We start from the raw sequence: 14,363 nt of genomic DNA, 5'->3' as shown, positions 1-14,363 counted from the left end.
TCACCCACTGTTTTTCAGTGTAATATTTGACATAAACCAAGTGTCTCTATAGGTGTCTGTGCACTTATGGCTTCTAATTCTGTTCCATTGACTCAGTTGGGGTATTTGTGCCAATGCCACACTATCACAACTATTATTGCTTTGTAAGTCCTACTCTCTGGTAGGATCCATCCATCAACCTTATTCATTTTCTTTTCGGTTATTTTAGCTATTTTTGATGCTTTTCATTTGCAATATATATTTTTATACATGTACAAAATATTTTATTTTTAAAATTTTAATAAGATTTTATTTATTTATTTATTTGAGAGACAGAGAGAGCAAATGAGAGTGAGCAAGAGAGCCAGAAGGAGAAACAGGGAACACAGGGCTGATCCCAGAGCCCCGCTGCATGACCTGAGTCAAAGGCAGACACTTAACCAACTGAGCCACCCAGGTGCCCCTTGCAAAATATTTTAGAATTAGCTTGACAATCTCCATCAAAGAACTTGCAGAAATGTTTTAATGAGATTGTAATGAATTTAAAGACTGACCTTGTTTGTTTTACTTTGAAATGCCTTTTCTTCAGTAAATTTTCCACTAATTCATAACTATTTTTGGTTATTGTCAAATACATAAAATTCATATTATTTGGTCTCTTTCAAAGGCTTCTCCATAACTAGACTGACCCTATTATGTCTTTTTTTTTTTTTTTTTTGCACTGACCCTCTGTACGAGCAAGGAGAGGCCCTCGCTACTCTGTGCTTCACATGTGTTTATATTTATAGTGCCTCCTACCCACTCCTGTTGCCACTATAAATTTTTAAGATCTGTCTTTCCCAAAAGGCCTGAATTTCCTTTTATCTACTTCCCATCGCTGTAACCCACAATCTCATTGCTTTATTTGTACAATGTGTTGGTGATTCACCCCTAAAAGCACATTTTTAAATCACATATTCATGAGAAGTGTGTGTTTTTTTCAGCTGCGCACATAGTAGGTGCTCCACACATCTAGCTCACAACAGATAAAAGAGGTATCTGAATCATGAAGCAACCAGAAAGAAAAAAGCCACCTCCTTGAGTCTCAGCAGAGTTGACCAGCCAGTGTGCGGTGAGGTCACCAGCTTCTGTTTCAGGCTCACAATGTTCTAAAACAGCTCTCTGGATGGTCTACAGTAAGGAATAAGTGATTTAGGCATCCTGGAATGGCTGGTTTTCATCCTGTTAGGGTCAAGCCTCCCCATTAATGGTTCAGCTTACTCTCAAGGGGGAGTGAATGTTTTTAGAAGGTAGCTATCGTTTTAAACTTTGAGGTCCAGCAGCCAAGCTTATTGGAGATGGGGTTTTCTTCTGAGGTAAAATGTTTTGAAATCACATAGAGGGGGTGGTTGAATGACATTGTGAAATTATTAAATGCCACTGACTGCACACTAAAACGTGGTTAATTTTATGTGATTTGAGAATTTCAACAAAAAGATCCAACAGTCAAATATATCTCCACCCCATAACTCTGTCTCAGCTGGTGGCCAGCTGTTCCCTACAACATCCGACTTAAGACTAAGAGAAGGAGAAGAAATGCACATCTCTGGGTTTCGGACTTGTTTTTACAAGGAGGATATGTGCATGACACTTCTGCGCTTTAGAGAAGTACCTTGGGCTTCTCTAAAATGACTCATTTTGGAGAGAACATGAAGTTCATGCTTGGTTTAACACCAAAGGTATACATGAATTTTATTATGACGTTCAGAACTATGCACACCTCGTTTCAAACTTTGAGTTGTCATGTATACTGAGAAAGCAAAAAAAAAAGAAAATGACCTCAGAGCTCTGCTTACTACCCATCTCAGACCTTAATGTGGCAAAGACAACACACACCTACAAAGCATGAACTGTCCATGACCATGAAGGTCCCTATCAAAGAAAACCTTATCACTTAGAACAGCCACAAGTCAGCTTATGAACTATAGAGATGTCTTAAAATTAGATCTACCATACAATTTAGACACAGCACTCCACCCAAATTCAGCAGATTTAGACAAATGTTTAGAGGAAAAACCTAGGAATTCTTTAAAGAAACATCAATACTTCCAAGAGAGAGTTGGGAAAGAAATAACAAGTTAAGTGTTTCTATTAATTTTTAGAAAATATAAAAAACATACCTGATTTCCTCATCCACATTCAGCTGGAACTTAGAAATAGTAATTCTACAACAGTTCTTGAAATTTTTAAAATGCCTTCCAGAAGCTAAGAACTAATTTAGACTTTGTGATACCGTTAGCTTTTCACATGGGCAGCTCTGTCCCAGAATTTGTAGAACATAGGTACAGATGGTAAAAGTAGGTCAGATGGAAAATTTTAGATTTGTGATCATATGAAAAACATTACATTATTTATATTTTCGTTGTCTCTCATTAGAGCATTAATATAGTTATTAAGTTCAGATGATGTGTAATCATCATGAAACTAGCTACATCCCCTCATTACCATTCCCAATTTAGAAAGATACAGAAAGTCAAGTGGTTGGCATTAATTACAAGAAAACTCAGATTCATTTCTAATATTTAATACTTAGCATTAACATGCAATTTTGAGTTTTCTCCATTAAATCCCTTGAACAAAATAATAATTGTGTTCTACACGTCTCATGCATGTTTTCACACCAATGCCAGCCAGCCACGCAGGGGGCGGTAGCCCTAATTGGGAGCTAATTTGCATCTCCCATTAGGAACTCTGAAATGTCAGGGCAGACTAGCAGGATCCTGTTCTCACGCAGTTCCTAAATCCTGGGGGGGATCTAGTGAAGGGTCTTGGCAGGCTGTGGTCAGTCACCTAGGACACTAGCATGATGGTTTTGGTTTTTTTTTAAATATTTTATTTATTTTTTTGACAGACAGAGATCACAAGTAGGCAGGGAGGCAGGCAGAGAGAGACGGGAGGAAGCAGCCTCCCCACCAAGAAGAGAGCCCGATGTGGGGCTCGATCCCAGGACCCTGGGATCATGACCTGAGCCCAAGGCAGAGGCTTTAGACCTCTGAGCCACCCAGGCGCCCCAGCATGATGGGCTCTGAACAAAGGCAGAGATGACCCTGAGCATTAAGAGAGTCAAACTATGTCAACCCTCCCTGGAACCCCTGGTCCTGATAATCTGAGCCGGCAATGCTTAAATTCACTCCAGTGCACCCCTGGGATAATTTATGCCAAATTCCTTTTGAATGCTTAGAGAAAACTGGAACCAAATGGAGGTGGTTTTTCTCCCCGCTCCAGGCATAGGGCTGGGGGGGGCGGGGGAGCAGTTGGAATCCTAGTGAGCACCCTGGTATGACACAAACAACACCTCAGTAACCATGAGGTGGTGGCAGCTACCGTATCAAAGAGGACAGTGGCACTTGGGAGAAAATTTCACTGTAATCGTCACCTAAATCCCTGGTTATCCTCATGTTTGGTTTATCCAGGTAAACAAAGATAGCCTTTAATTTTCTATTTTTATAACACCCTCCCCAAACCAGACCAACTATGGATGACCTTGGGACAGCAGAAAGCACCAAAGAAGGCAGTTTTATCAAAATAAGGCTTAAAAATGGGTGGTATCCACTTTGGTCTCTATCGTAAGAAGTTATCAGAGTGTCAAAAACCTGAAACTACTATTTCTCAATAGGTTGTCTCTAGATGAAATGTTCTCATTTTTGTGTTCTTCTGTAAGGTCCTATACTGTAAAAGAATGAAATCTTGTTGTAGACTATACATATGAACAACTAGTATATTACAAGGATATCCTGGATTCCAAAAACAAAGTACAGAGTTTCACTCTTAAAGCTCATAAATGTCCCCATACTTGACAGATAAAACGCCTATCATGCCATGCTTTTACAACACTTCATTTGCATCTAAAAATACCTTCCTTTTCCTCTGCCTTTTATAGCGTCATCACATGCTCCTTCTTTGTGCTTGGGGTCGGTAGTGTTTCCCCCATCAGCGTGACTGCATATTTAGGTGACCACCTCAGCACCCTCGGTCCCATCACACCCGACTGTGCATTAACAGCACACTCGATCATGTTGCTGAAGCATTAACTAGATTTTAACATATGCACTTTCTTCGCATGCATTTTAAACGGATGCATTTTTCACATCTTTCGGAGTTAGGTTAATGTAATCATCTCGGTTTCTCATGGAAAGCCGAAGTTTTGCCTAGTTTATATAACTTCTAAATAATGATTCAAGTCAGGGACAACCCTAAGGGTATAACTTTGAATATAGGTATAACCCTATTCTTCAACTGCTTCTTTGTTCACTTAAGCCTGAGAATTATTCTCTCATGATACTGGGAAGCTGCTAGGCACGCACCGGCTAAATTTCTTAAAAACAACAATAACCAGAGAAGGGGGACGTGGGGTACATTCTATTCCTACAACAATAGCTCACAACAACAATAAAATAAATTGGCACCTAGTAGTAGGAAAGGCGCTCTGTGTGACGGAAGTAAAGAAGCAATACTAATGCAGGCAGCTTTCTTTAATTAAGTTCGAGGTCTGAATGTCTATCTTCCCCTCTGAGATCCCTCCCTGAAGCAGTGGTGGAAACAACCACCTTTTGGAATCTTGTTTACTCTGTAAGAACTGATATTTAAAAAAAAAAAAAAAGAAGTCAGGCTGCTCTCCCAAACCATGCTTGGCCGCTTGGCTGGCTGATCAGTCAGTCTTAAGGGTGCACCTACTTAATCATGCAGGAAGCTGAAGTCATTGCTATTATTACCTGATGTTCAGCCATCTGGCTCTCCGGGCTCCTGCCGGGCTCCAGACTCTCACTGAGTTTCATCTCGATGGCCTCCATCTTCGTGGAGATGGACTGGAGGGAGTCCTGGTACTTCTGCTGACGTTCCAAGGCCTCATAGAGACTGCGCTGCTTTTCACTGATCTGGAGAAGAACAGGATGTTACCAAATGTTTCCTAGCCCCTTATCTCCGTGATTATGACAGTTCTTTCCTCATATGACTTTCTTACCTCTGTGGCCCAACAGAGGGTACTCAACGGTGTACCCAGTGTGTAAACTCGCTGCGCATGTTGCGTAAGACAGTCGCTAAGGTAATCCGTGTCTGGCCGACTTAATGCCACGTTTCAGAGACTTACCACATTTTTTAAGGTTTCCCAAGAACGCTGCAAATCATCTAGTTTAGCAGTAGCAGAGGGCTCCAGCCCTGGTTCGTAGAACTCTTGAGGGGGCAGCGAGCTGGGGTGTATCCTTGCGGCATCGGTCTGCAACCTCTCAGGGGACAGCGCTTGGTAATAAGCAATGTCCTGTAGGGACAAAGCCCAGTGTCAGACTCCAGAGAAAGACAGAGCTCACATGCTCTGGGCACTCTTTGTCCCGTGGAGGAAAGGCTCAAGACCCCCCTCCGACCCAGGGGACTATAAACTATAGAAGCTAGTAGAATTCTTGTGACAAGAAGAATTTAAAGATCATATCGAAGCACATTACAGTTTCTTCTCAATTTTGGCTTCTATTAAAAAATGAACACATTTGCCAGTATTTCAATTGGCAAAACTCATTCTTAGTTTTTATTTGGTAAAATGAAGATACAAACGATTTGAGTGGAACACATGTTTAAAGCCTGATTAACTAGTAGGGCAAAAACAGAGAATCCAAATGATCTTATTTCCCAAAATGTTGTTTCATGTATTGGTGAAAGCTCTACCTAATTTTAAAAAGTACTTGATTTATTCATTTTTTAAAAATTAATTTTTATTTAAATTCAATATAGAAGACTGGTGAATCACTGACCTCTACCTGTGAAACCAATAATACATTATATGTTAATTGAATTTAAGAAGCACTTGATTTAAATAAATCTGTACGTCATTTTTAAGACACAGCCAGACCTTCAGTATTTGTGAATCCATTAATCACAGAAATTAATTAAAATATTTTAATATTAAATAAAGGAAAATGTAACGGCTTAGAAGTTAAAACTACTCTAAGAAACAAATGGTGAAAGGGATTCCTTCTAAGCAATTCCTGGAGCAGACTAGAAATAATCAACTTAAATGATGAAAAACAAACTTCTGCATTTTTTATTAGTTTCTTGGGATATAAATAACATTACATATTTTATAGTACTCATAATGGAATCTACTCTCTCAAGACATGTAAATTCATCTGTTCTCAATTGTTTCTATGCTTGTGTGTTAATAGAAATTGAATTGGGGAGTAATGTTTATATTCTGGGAATTCGTATTATAAAGTTCACTACTTTTACAATTATACTGAAGAAAACTATGCATATGAACTTAAAATACCTGAGCCTTATGGATAATAATGTCTTATGAAGGTCCCAGCCCCTAGAAAAACCAAAGTAATAGCAGGAAGGGGCCTGGCATTTAGCGGTCTGTGCAAGGACAAAAGCAAGATTGTGTAGTAGGAGGAGTTCCTACAGGAGTCTGATACCCGAGGAATCAGGACAACCAAGATTCCAGTGGAAGTTCTCCTCCTAAGTAGCTCTGTAATTGGAGAAATTCACATCTCATGAATTGGTTCCCTCATCTGTATAGCACTGGAGAGTTCAGAGGATTAAAGGAAGCCTTATTAGAGAGGCCATGAGGATCTTCTATCTATTTTGTTGGTGGTGGTATTGAGACTTCTGGGTAAGTCCCCAACCTGAACTGATGGCATTGAAATGTGGAGACTGGTTCCCCTTCATTTGTCATCCGGTCGCCATCCTGAGTAGACGACCTTGCTATTCCCAAGTCTTTGCTCGGCTCATCGACGCTCATGCTCCCCTACTCTCATCCGACGTCCGCCCTCCGCACTCTTGAACATGATAGCCTGCCATCACTGAATTGGTTCACCCCATGTGCACTTACAGCTACGTCTAAAGTTACTTAAGCTCTTCTCTCACCAACACCTTTGCTTCCTTCTTCTCTTAAACTCTGCTTTACCCATCTGGAAAATCCCAAGCAGGACTCAATCCAATTTTACTTTCCAGGGTGCATGTGTACGCACGCTCACACCCATACACACACACACTCTGCACACAAGCACAGACACATAGCTGAAACCACTGAGATCATCCCGAAACTTCTCAAATTTCCAAAAACCTGTCTATTTTCAGACTCACCATGATCTTACACTTGCCAGTTTCCTTGCTTAAGGATAATCTTCCCACCTACTTCCAGAATCCCGGCCACCTTCGCTTTTTCAAGGATATTCGTCCGTGAATACCTTCCTCTTCTCTCTCTCTGATGACTTTTTCTCCAGTATATAAACAGAGTCAATATTTTTCAGTCTAAAAACATATTTTGGGGGGGTATTTTTCTTATAGGACACCACATAATGGAAAAGTCCATAAATCGTAACATTATGAGTCATCACACATGAACACACAGTCATGATACCATTTCTTCCTTTTCTCCCTTTCGCTTGATAATTCAGCTTCTAGTAGTAGTAGAATAGCAGTTTACATTTGATAATGCTCACTTTCTCACCCTCAATCCACTTCCAAAAACCCAGTTGAGCTTCGATCCTAATGACTCTTTTACTATGAAACCAACTGATTATTTTCAGCCCTTCTTCTGCCTGACCTTTCAGAAGCATTCAACACTGCTCCCCGTCCCCTTCTAGAAACACGTTCCCTTGAATCTGTCCTCCTTCTAGCTCTGGTCACTCAAGCTTTCTCTCGTGTAGTTTGTCTTTTACCCCTCACTCTGAAATATGGGCTATTTACAAGCTCCATACTCACAAATTCATTTGTACATTCACATCCCACATGCCCTTCACACTAGACATTTCAAAAAAAAAAAAAAAAATCCAGGATGAGAACTGAATTTAGGGGAAAAAAACTAACATTTTATCCCCCTTTCAATAAATGGAACTTCTACTCAGCAAAGCTCTGAACTTGGGATTCTCTATTTCTTCTTTCCTTTTCCATCCACCGCTTATATAGGATGAACTCTATTGGCATATACCCTTGCCATGGCACTGGTTTAAGTTCTCATTAGAGCAACAGCTTCCTAATTCTCAGGCACAAACTGGCAGCCCGCAGGCTACCTTTGGCCTGCATACCTTTAGCTTGGCTTATGCAGTGTATTAAATTGTTGAAAATGTCATCAAATTAGGGAGAAGAGACTTTATAAGAATCAAGATTCACAGCTCTTTCCACGAGGTTACAACAGTTCTAACAGAGGAGAGGCTGCTTGGTGCATGAACGGAGGTGCTGTTCAGGTCCCCTTCACCCCCCGACCTGTTTCTCTCATGAACTTCACCAGTGCTGGCCCAGGCAGGCATCAGAGTGTGCAGCTCCTGTCCCTCACCAGCTTCTGGTTCTATTTTATTGTCCACAGTGATCCAGGATGATCTGTTCTAAAACCGACTTCTGCACATAGCTCCTAGTTAAATTCCCTCTGCGGTTAACTATGAGCTTCTGGATCAAGTTCAATTTTTGGTGTGTGGCCTTCACGGTCCTGTCCTTCATGATGTGTTTCCTTCAGTCCCCCAGTCTCTTTTTTACCCCCTGTCCCTCCTCCTCCAAATCTGGTTCTCTAATTATCCTGGTACTACTTGCAGTTGTCTTGATGGGCTATTCTCCGTCCAATCAGCACTCCTTCTGTAGGTCCTTCCCTCTGTCTGAAAAACTTCACGTCACTCTAGTGCACACCAGCTGCCTAACTTGCACTCCTTTCTGAAAGCTCTGGGTGCCACCATTGACCCCCCCCCCGAACTTCCGGGTCAGGCGCTTGCTCCAAGAACACCCTCACATGCAGTTTTCCCACTGTCATGGCTCTCGTCCCCCGCTACTGTGATAACTCGCCTGCTCCCACACAGACTGTGAGCTCTCTTAAGACCGGAGTGAGCTTGCTGTCTTTGACTCTGAGCCTTTTGTCTTTGACTCCGAGCATGCCTTAGGGAGTCTGGCAAATAACAGGCAGGCATATGCATCCCTAAGGAATCATACCTGTATAATCACTTTTATAAAATTTATCATCTTACATACACAGAAGGTAATACTACTGTCCACAAAGAAAAGCAAGAAGTTGCTTTAAATGTAAAAATTTTAAAGACTCTTTTATAGAAAAAGAAGCCCCTCAAAAAAGCCAGAATAAAACAAATATGTTATTTTAAAAAATTCTTCTCCCCCCCCCCTCCCGGTTCTTTGTGGTGTGTGTGTGTGTGTGTGTGTGTGTGTGTGTGTAACACATTGTGGGCGTGTATGTGTATCACTCAGGTGGATTTAACAGGACTGACAATTCCTGGTTTCTTAAAGCATTTGAAAATATATATCACCTTTTGTAGATGAATAATTTGTATCTATTTGAGGGCTACATAGATTCAATAACTAGAATCAGTCCCATACAGCTGGCAGGGAGCAATCATCCTTAAGACACAGGTCTCTTGTCGCTTTGTGCCTACCTTAGGAGAGTCATTATCCCACAGATTCCTGGGAACCTACATCTGGAAAGCTATAGCTAATATTTCATTAACATGGTCCAGGTTAAAGAGTACTTTCAGGCTTCACGTCACACTGAATTTCCACAGTTTTGTGAACTGAAAAGCACTGCTTCCCATCACAGAGGAGGACGCCAAGGGACTTTGCGGGCCCTTTCAGCTAACAGGCAGGAGACCTGGCCCCCGTCCTAAGCCTTTAACCAGGGGTCTGGCACTCTACCTGGTACAAGACGGCGCTTTTCAAACTTTGACTTCTGTTGACCCTACTGAGGAGCCCGACTCCTGCTTTCCTCCTGCAGCCAGTGGGACAGGGGCAGGGGGCCCTGGGGGTTGCCTGGTTCTTTCCACTCTCTGGGAAGCTACACCATTACCACATTTCAGCTAATAGCTACTGTCAGAGGCGGAACACACTGCCTGTGGGGTGGGGTGGGGAAGCAATCAGTTATATAATGAAGATCTACTTGCAGAAGCAGCAAGCCCCAAACCTTTTCTTAACAGCTGCAATTTTATAAAGCGGTTATATTTGGCTGCCCTCGAAACAGTTGTGCACATTCTGTACAGTATTTTGAGTCTGAAAAGTAGAACTTAGGGGGATTCTAAATGTCTTCCTCGGCTTCCAGAGAAAGCTTGTTGGCCATGTTGGGGTATTTGCTCATTTTCCTCTGACTTCTATGACTGTACGAGAAGAATAACATGTGGCCGTATGATAGGGTTGATGTGTTTGCACAACACCAAGCAGAACACATTTGCTTTTTAACAGCCCCCTCTGAGTAAAGCCGCCGGTGACATAAGGCCAGTTTTTGCTCGTCTGCAGGATCACATAAAAGTAGTTAACAATGTGATTTAACTGATGTTTTTCTTTGATGCAGGGGGTATCAAAATGAATTTAAAGCAAAAATCTCATAGTTTGAAGATCTGATTGAGTTTGACGGTTAAAGTAACCATAATAAAACGTTTGCATATTTTATCATTCATAAGGCCTTTTTATATGTACATTGAAAGACACTTTACAGGAAGTATCACTGAGACAGACAATCTTAGAAAAGGGCTATTCTTCCCACAGTGTTAATCTCAAGGTCAGTGTTCACTGTTCAATTTGAAAATTTTAAGGACATTAAGTATACTATATAGGGTAATTTTTTTCCTATACAATAAACAGCTGACTATAGCCACATTTCTCTGATTCTAATAACATCTGTGACCACAGAGAAGAACACAACATCAAAGAATGAGTAATATGTATTTTAAAATCAGAATTTGAAGAACAGTTTCCCCCAGAGTGCGCTGAACTTCTCCTTTTTTTTTTTTTGTTTTTAATTTCCTCTCAACACTTCTGTTATTCTTCACCCCACAACCATCTTTCTTTCTAAATTATAAGATCTTTGAGGGCAGAGGGACTGTTGTCTTCTCCTTTATTACCTACCTGAGACCCATCACAAGACTTCATGTGAAGCAGGTGCTCAGAATGTGTCTGCTGAATGAATAAATTGGTAACGTCCTAGAGCTATACACATTTTTACCAAGAGAATTGTTTTATCTAAAATTTTCATCAATTTTATTTTCCTCCTTTGGGGGAGGAGGGTTTTTTTTTTTTTTAAATCACATAAATACTATTTCAAATGCTTCTGCTTTAAAATAAAAATAATTGTAATTGATTTGTAATATAACTTATAGAACATTTGCTCTGTGTAAAGCTTCTTTCCTAATAATAAATCTCAACTCTTTTGAACACTTAAATAATTTCATAGTAATGTAATTAAATTTTTTAAAAGTTATTCTGGCTAAAGGAAGAAAAGGTATTACTTAATGTGCATTAAAAAATTTTGGCTATTGTAAAAGCATATTTTTTTGTTTCTATCCAATAGTTTTCATGAAAACTCTTTGACATATTTAATTTAGTACAAGCTAAATTTAATACAATACATGTGAAGTGTACCACATAACCACAAGGTATTACCTGTATAGGAAATCAAATTTAAGATTATTAATTACTAAGATTATTAAAATAAGCAAAAAAGCACACGTCTACTGAAGCATTCCAATATATACACTGGCAGACACCCCATAAATTGGTCAACAGCAAATTTTAAAAAACATGTAATATGGAGAGCAGAAGCTTTTCAACTTCAAAATCTGAGCTGGTAACCGGCAAAACCATGTTTAATGAATGTTAAAATACAAAGAGATCATATTATTTTACAATGGTGACACAAACACTTCATTTTCTGTTAGGATGCAGTACTCCATGACAGACAGCTGTTAGAAACTAACACGGTAATACATTAAAACAGGGCTTTCTCCATCTATAATTTCTGTGACCTAATTTTTGCTCATCTCACTGCTAGCAGCCCAGAACAGGAGCTGATGTGCTGAGCCAGCAGTGGTATCAGACAACAATCACTGATTGTGCAATTTCACACCTAACGGTATGTCCCTCAAAGTCCAAGATTCATGCCCACAGTCTATTAAAAACAGAGAATGGAGTCCTGCAACCATCCAGAGATCAGAGATGGAGGAATTCCAAAGAGGTGGTACCTGGTTAACGGAAGCATCTGTATTAGCCACAGGTGAAGGGGAGCGACAGGCAGGTGGAGAGGAAATTTCACTGCTGGTTCCCTCCTCCCCAGACTCCTCAGTGACAGGTGACAGCAAAGTGTGACAGCGACCTGCAGTCATCTATCACATAAAATGTAGCCCAAAGGACATGAACATCGGTTAGCTATGTTAACAAAAGACCTGGTCAGGCACTGGTCAAAACAAAAGTAATAATATGACATAGGTTAGAGACCCCAAGACCCAAATCTACATACAAATTGTGTTAATATTTAAGAGTTCTGTCCCCAGGTGACTGTGACCCTAGGGCCCATTTGTAAGAGAGTGCATATCAAAATAAAGACTCGTGTTATTGATTATTTTCCTTTCTTTGATGTCTGTGTCACTATAAACAAGTAGTATTTTCCCTAAATATTCTAGGGAAATAAATGCACCCAAGGTAATATTTTACCAAATGAGTCCCAGGTACTGTTACACACCATCTGAGGCACAGCACATATGTGTGGAAAAAATATACAGCACTGGAAAATGTTACAGTTACCAAAATAAGTAATGTATTTTAGATACAAAGTGACAGGTAAGTGATGTTGCAGAACAGAAATTAATGGAAACTATTTTATTTTAATTCAAAGCTAAACTTTGGATTTTCGGTTTTCTTATTTTCCTAATAGCACCTTTTCATCTAGATTTTATCAAATGTCTTCTATATTTTATTATAACAGAATACACAAGTATATCTAGTCAGCCAGAGTTTTAGTTTGGAACATACACAAAAACAATATGTGTAGCATGATTCTCCTATCCCCCAGAACAGCAGAAAACCGTGCAAAGGAATGTTATTTTATTTATTAATTTATTTTTTAAAGCACACAGCCTCTCAGTATTATTGATAAATTATAAACAAAGGAAGGGCCGACCTTCGGCACCTTAAATAATTCAGCCACCTCAAGCAAATCGCATCATTTTAACTGTCACTGTTTTCAGTATCAAAAACTGGTCTTGGCCCAAATGTAGTCAGAGAGTTAAGGAGACTGTTCCTCAGTCCGAGTCTGCAAGAGCTACTAGCACTGATCCCTAAAACAAGCCCCAAGAGGGAAACTGGAGCCCCCGGCCAGGGTGCAGTCAGAAGGGAGCGCGCCCGGCCTTCGCCCTGACTTACCATGACCACCGAGGGGTGGGCCGAGGTCGCGGGGAGGAGCTCCCGGTCCAGGTCCTCCGTCCCCTCCGCCAGCCCCTCCACCTCCGTCACCGTCAGCAGCATGGTGGCGTGCTTGGCTTTCATCGTCAGCATCTTGCACTTGGAGTTCAAAGAGGCGATCTGCTCCTGGTAGCCCTTGATTTTCTGAGCCAGCTCCTGGGGAAACATCCCCCCCAGCCCCCACCCCGTGTGTCAGAGCAGCATCAAAAGGAAACACAACTAGTAGCGTTCATCTTCCTCCAGCGCGGGCCAATGAAATCGCAGAGCTGCGCCAGCCGACAGCAGCGGCCGCGGCCGAGAGGCAGGATGTGGACGTGCGAGCCGCGGAGGAGCCTGCCTGCAGCGCGCCCGCAGCCCGACCACCGCGCCGCGGGCCCGGGAGAGCGCTGCACCGCACGGGCCGGACACCCAGTGCCCCGCGGTGGGAGAGTCCACGCCCGGGAGAAGCTCCGGGTGCAATCCGGGACTTACGTAACGTGAAGCACTCACAACTTTCTTTAAAATGCCTAAAGAATCTGAAACTGCCAGATGGTTCATGCCATGGAAATTAGGTCATGTGATGACTGAAACTACAAAAAATGCAACGCTCAGCTCTCACCGTACTTAATGCAGCAAACTGAGCAGTCATCGGTTACGGACCCCGTCGCAAAAGTAACCTGTGTGTCGATTCCTGTGACCCACGGAGTTGGTTTTTTTGTTTTTTGGTTTTTTTTTTTTTTTTTTTTTTTTTTGTAGATAAGCTAAGTATTACATATGAAATCCTAATTTTTTATGCAGATCGTTCCCACAATAAAGTTTTGTACATTCACCATATTCTCCCTCATAGGCTCCACCATGCCTCACACGTTTCTGATGTTTCAAACCAGAGCTTTGAACTTGAAGTTCACGTCAAATTCAATGGCTTTTAAATTCATTGATTGTTGAACAATTGTTTTAAGAAATAGAGGTGTTAAAGTTTTTACCAAGAGCTTACTGAAAATAGATTCTGGACAGTAAGTAGCTCTCTAAAGTCCAAAATATTAAGTAAAAATTATCTAAAATGGTAATTTTAAAATATTAAATGTATATTTTACTTAAAAGATGTATACATGTTTGACAAAAATGAAGATGTGTATTCAAAACATGAATCCTAAAAGTACCAAACCATCACTTTTTTCTGTTCCTTTTATATGTGTTTCTTGAAAAGCTGTCATTTAGTG

The 14,363-nt window shown here is 40.8% G+C and overlaps 1 protein-coding gene across 16 annotated transcripts in view; it reads right to left on the bottom strand.

Annotated features, from left to right (window-relative positions):
- SYNE1 (spectrin repeat containing nuclear envelope protein 1) overlaps nt 1-14,363 on the bottom strand; it is a 465,519-nt gene that overhangs the window by 151,270 nt on the left and 299,886 nt on the right. For 15 of the 16 annotated variants that reach the window (XM_059176745.1, XM_059176748.1, XM_059176749.1 and 12 more), the window contains 4 exons: nt 13,126-13,320; nt 11,949-12,089; nt 5,105-5,272; nt 4,731-4,892 (listed from right to left, as the gene is read on the bottom strand). In XM_059176745.1, coding sequence (XP_059032728.1) covers nt 4,731-4,892; nt 5,105-5,272; nt 11,949-12,089; nt 13,126-13,320 — 666 coding nt within the window. The remainder of the gene's footprint in view (nt 1-4,730; nt 4,893-5,104; nt 5,273-11,948; nt 12,090-13,125; nt 13,321-14,363) is intronic. The other variant, XM_059176744.1, reaches the window with a different exon arrangement.

Source organism: Mustela lutreola, chromosome 6 (genome assembly GCF_030435805.1).
Source record: "Mustela lutreola isolate mMusLut2 chromosome 6, mMusLut2.pri, whole genome shotgun sequence".
NCBI classification, from domain to species: Eukaryota; Metazoa; Chordata; class Mammalia; order Carnivora; family Mustelidae; genus Mustela; species Mustela lutreola.
Note: the sequence above shows the minus strand (reverse complement) of the source record. Positions and strands in the feature narration are given on the sequence as shown.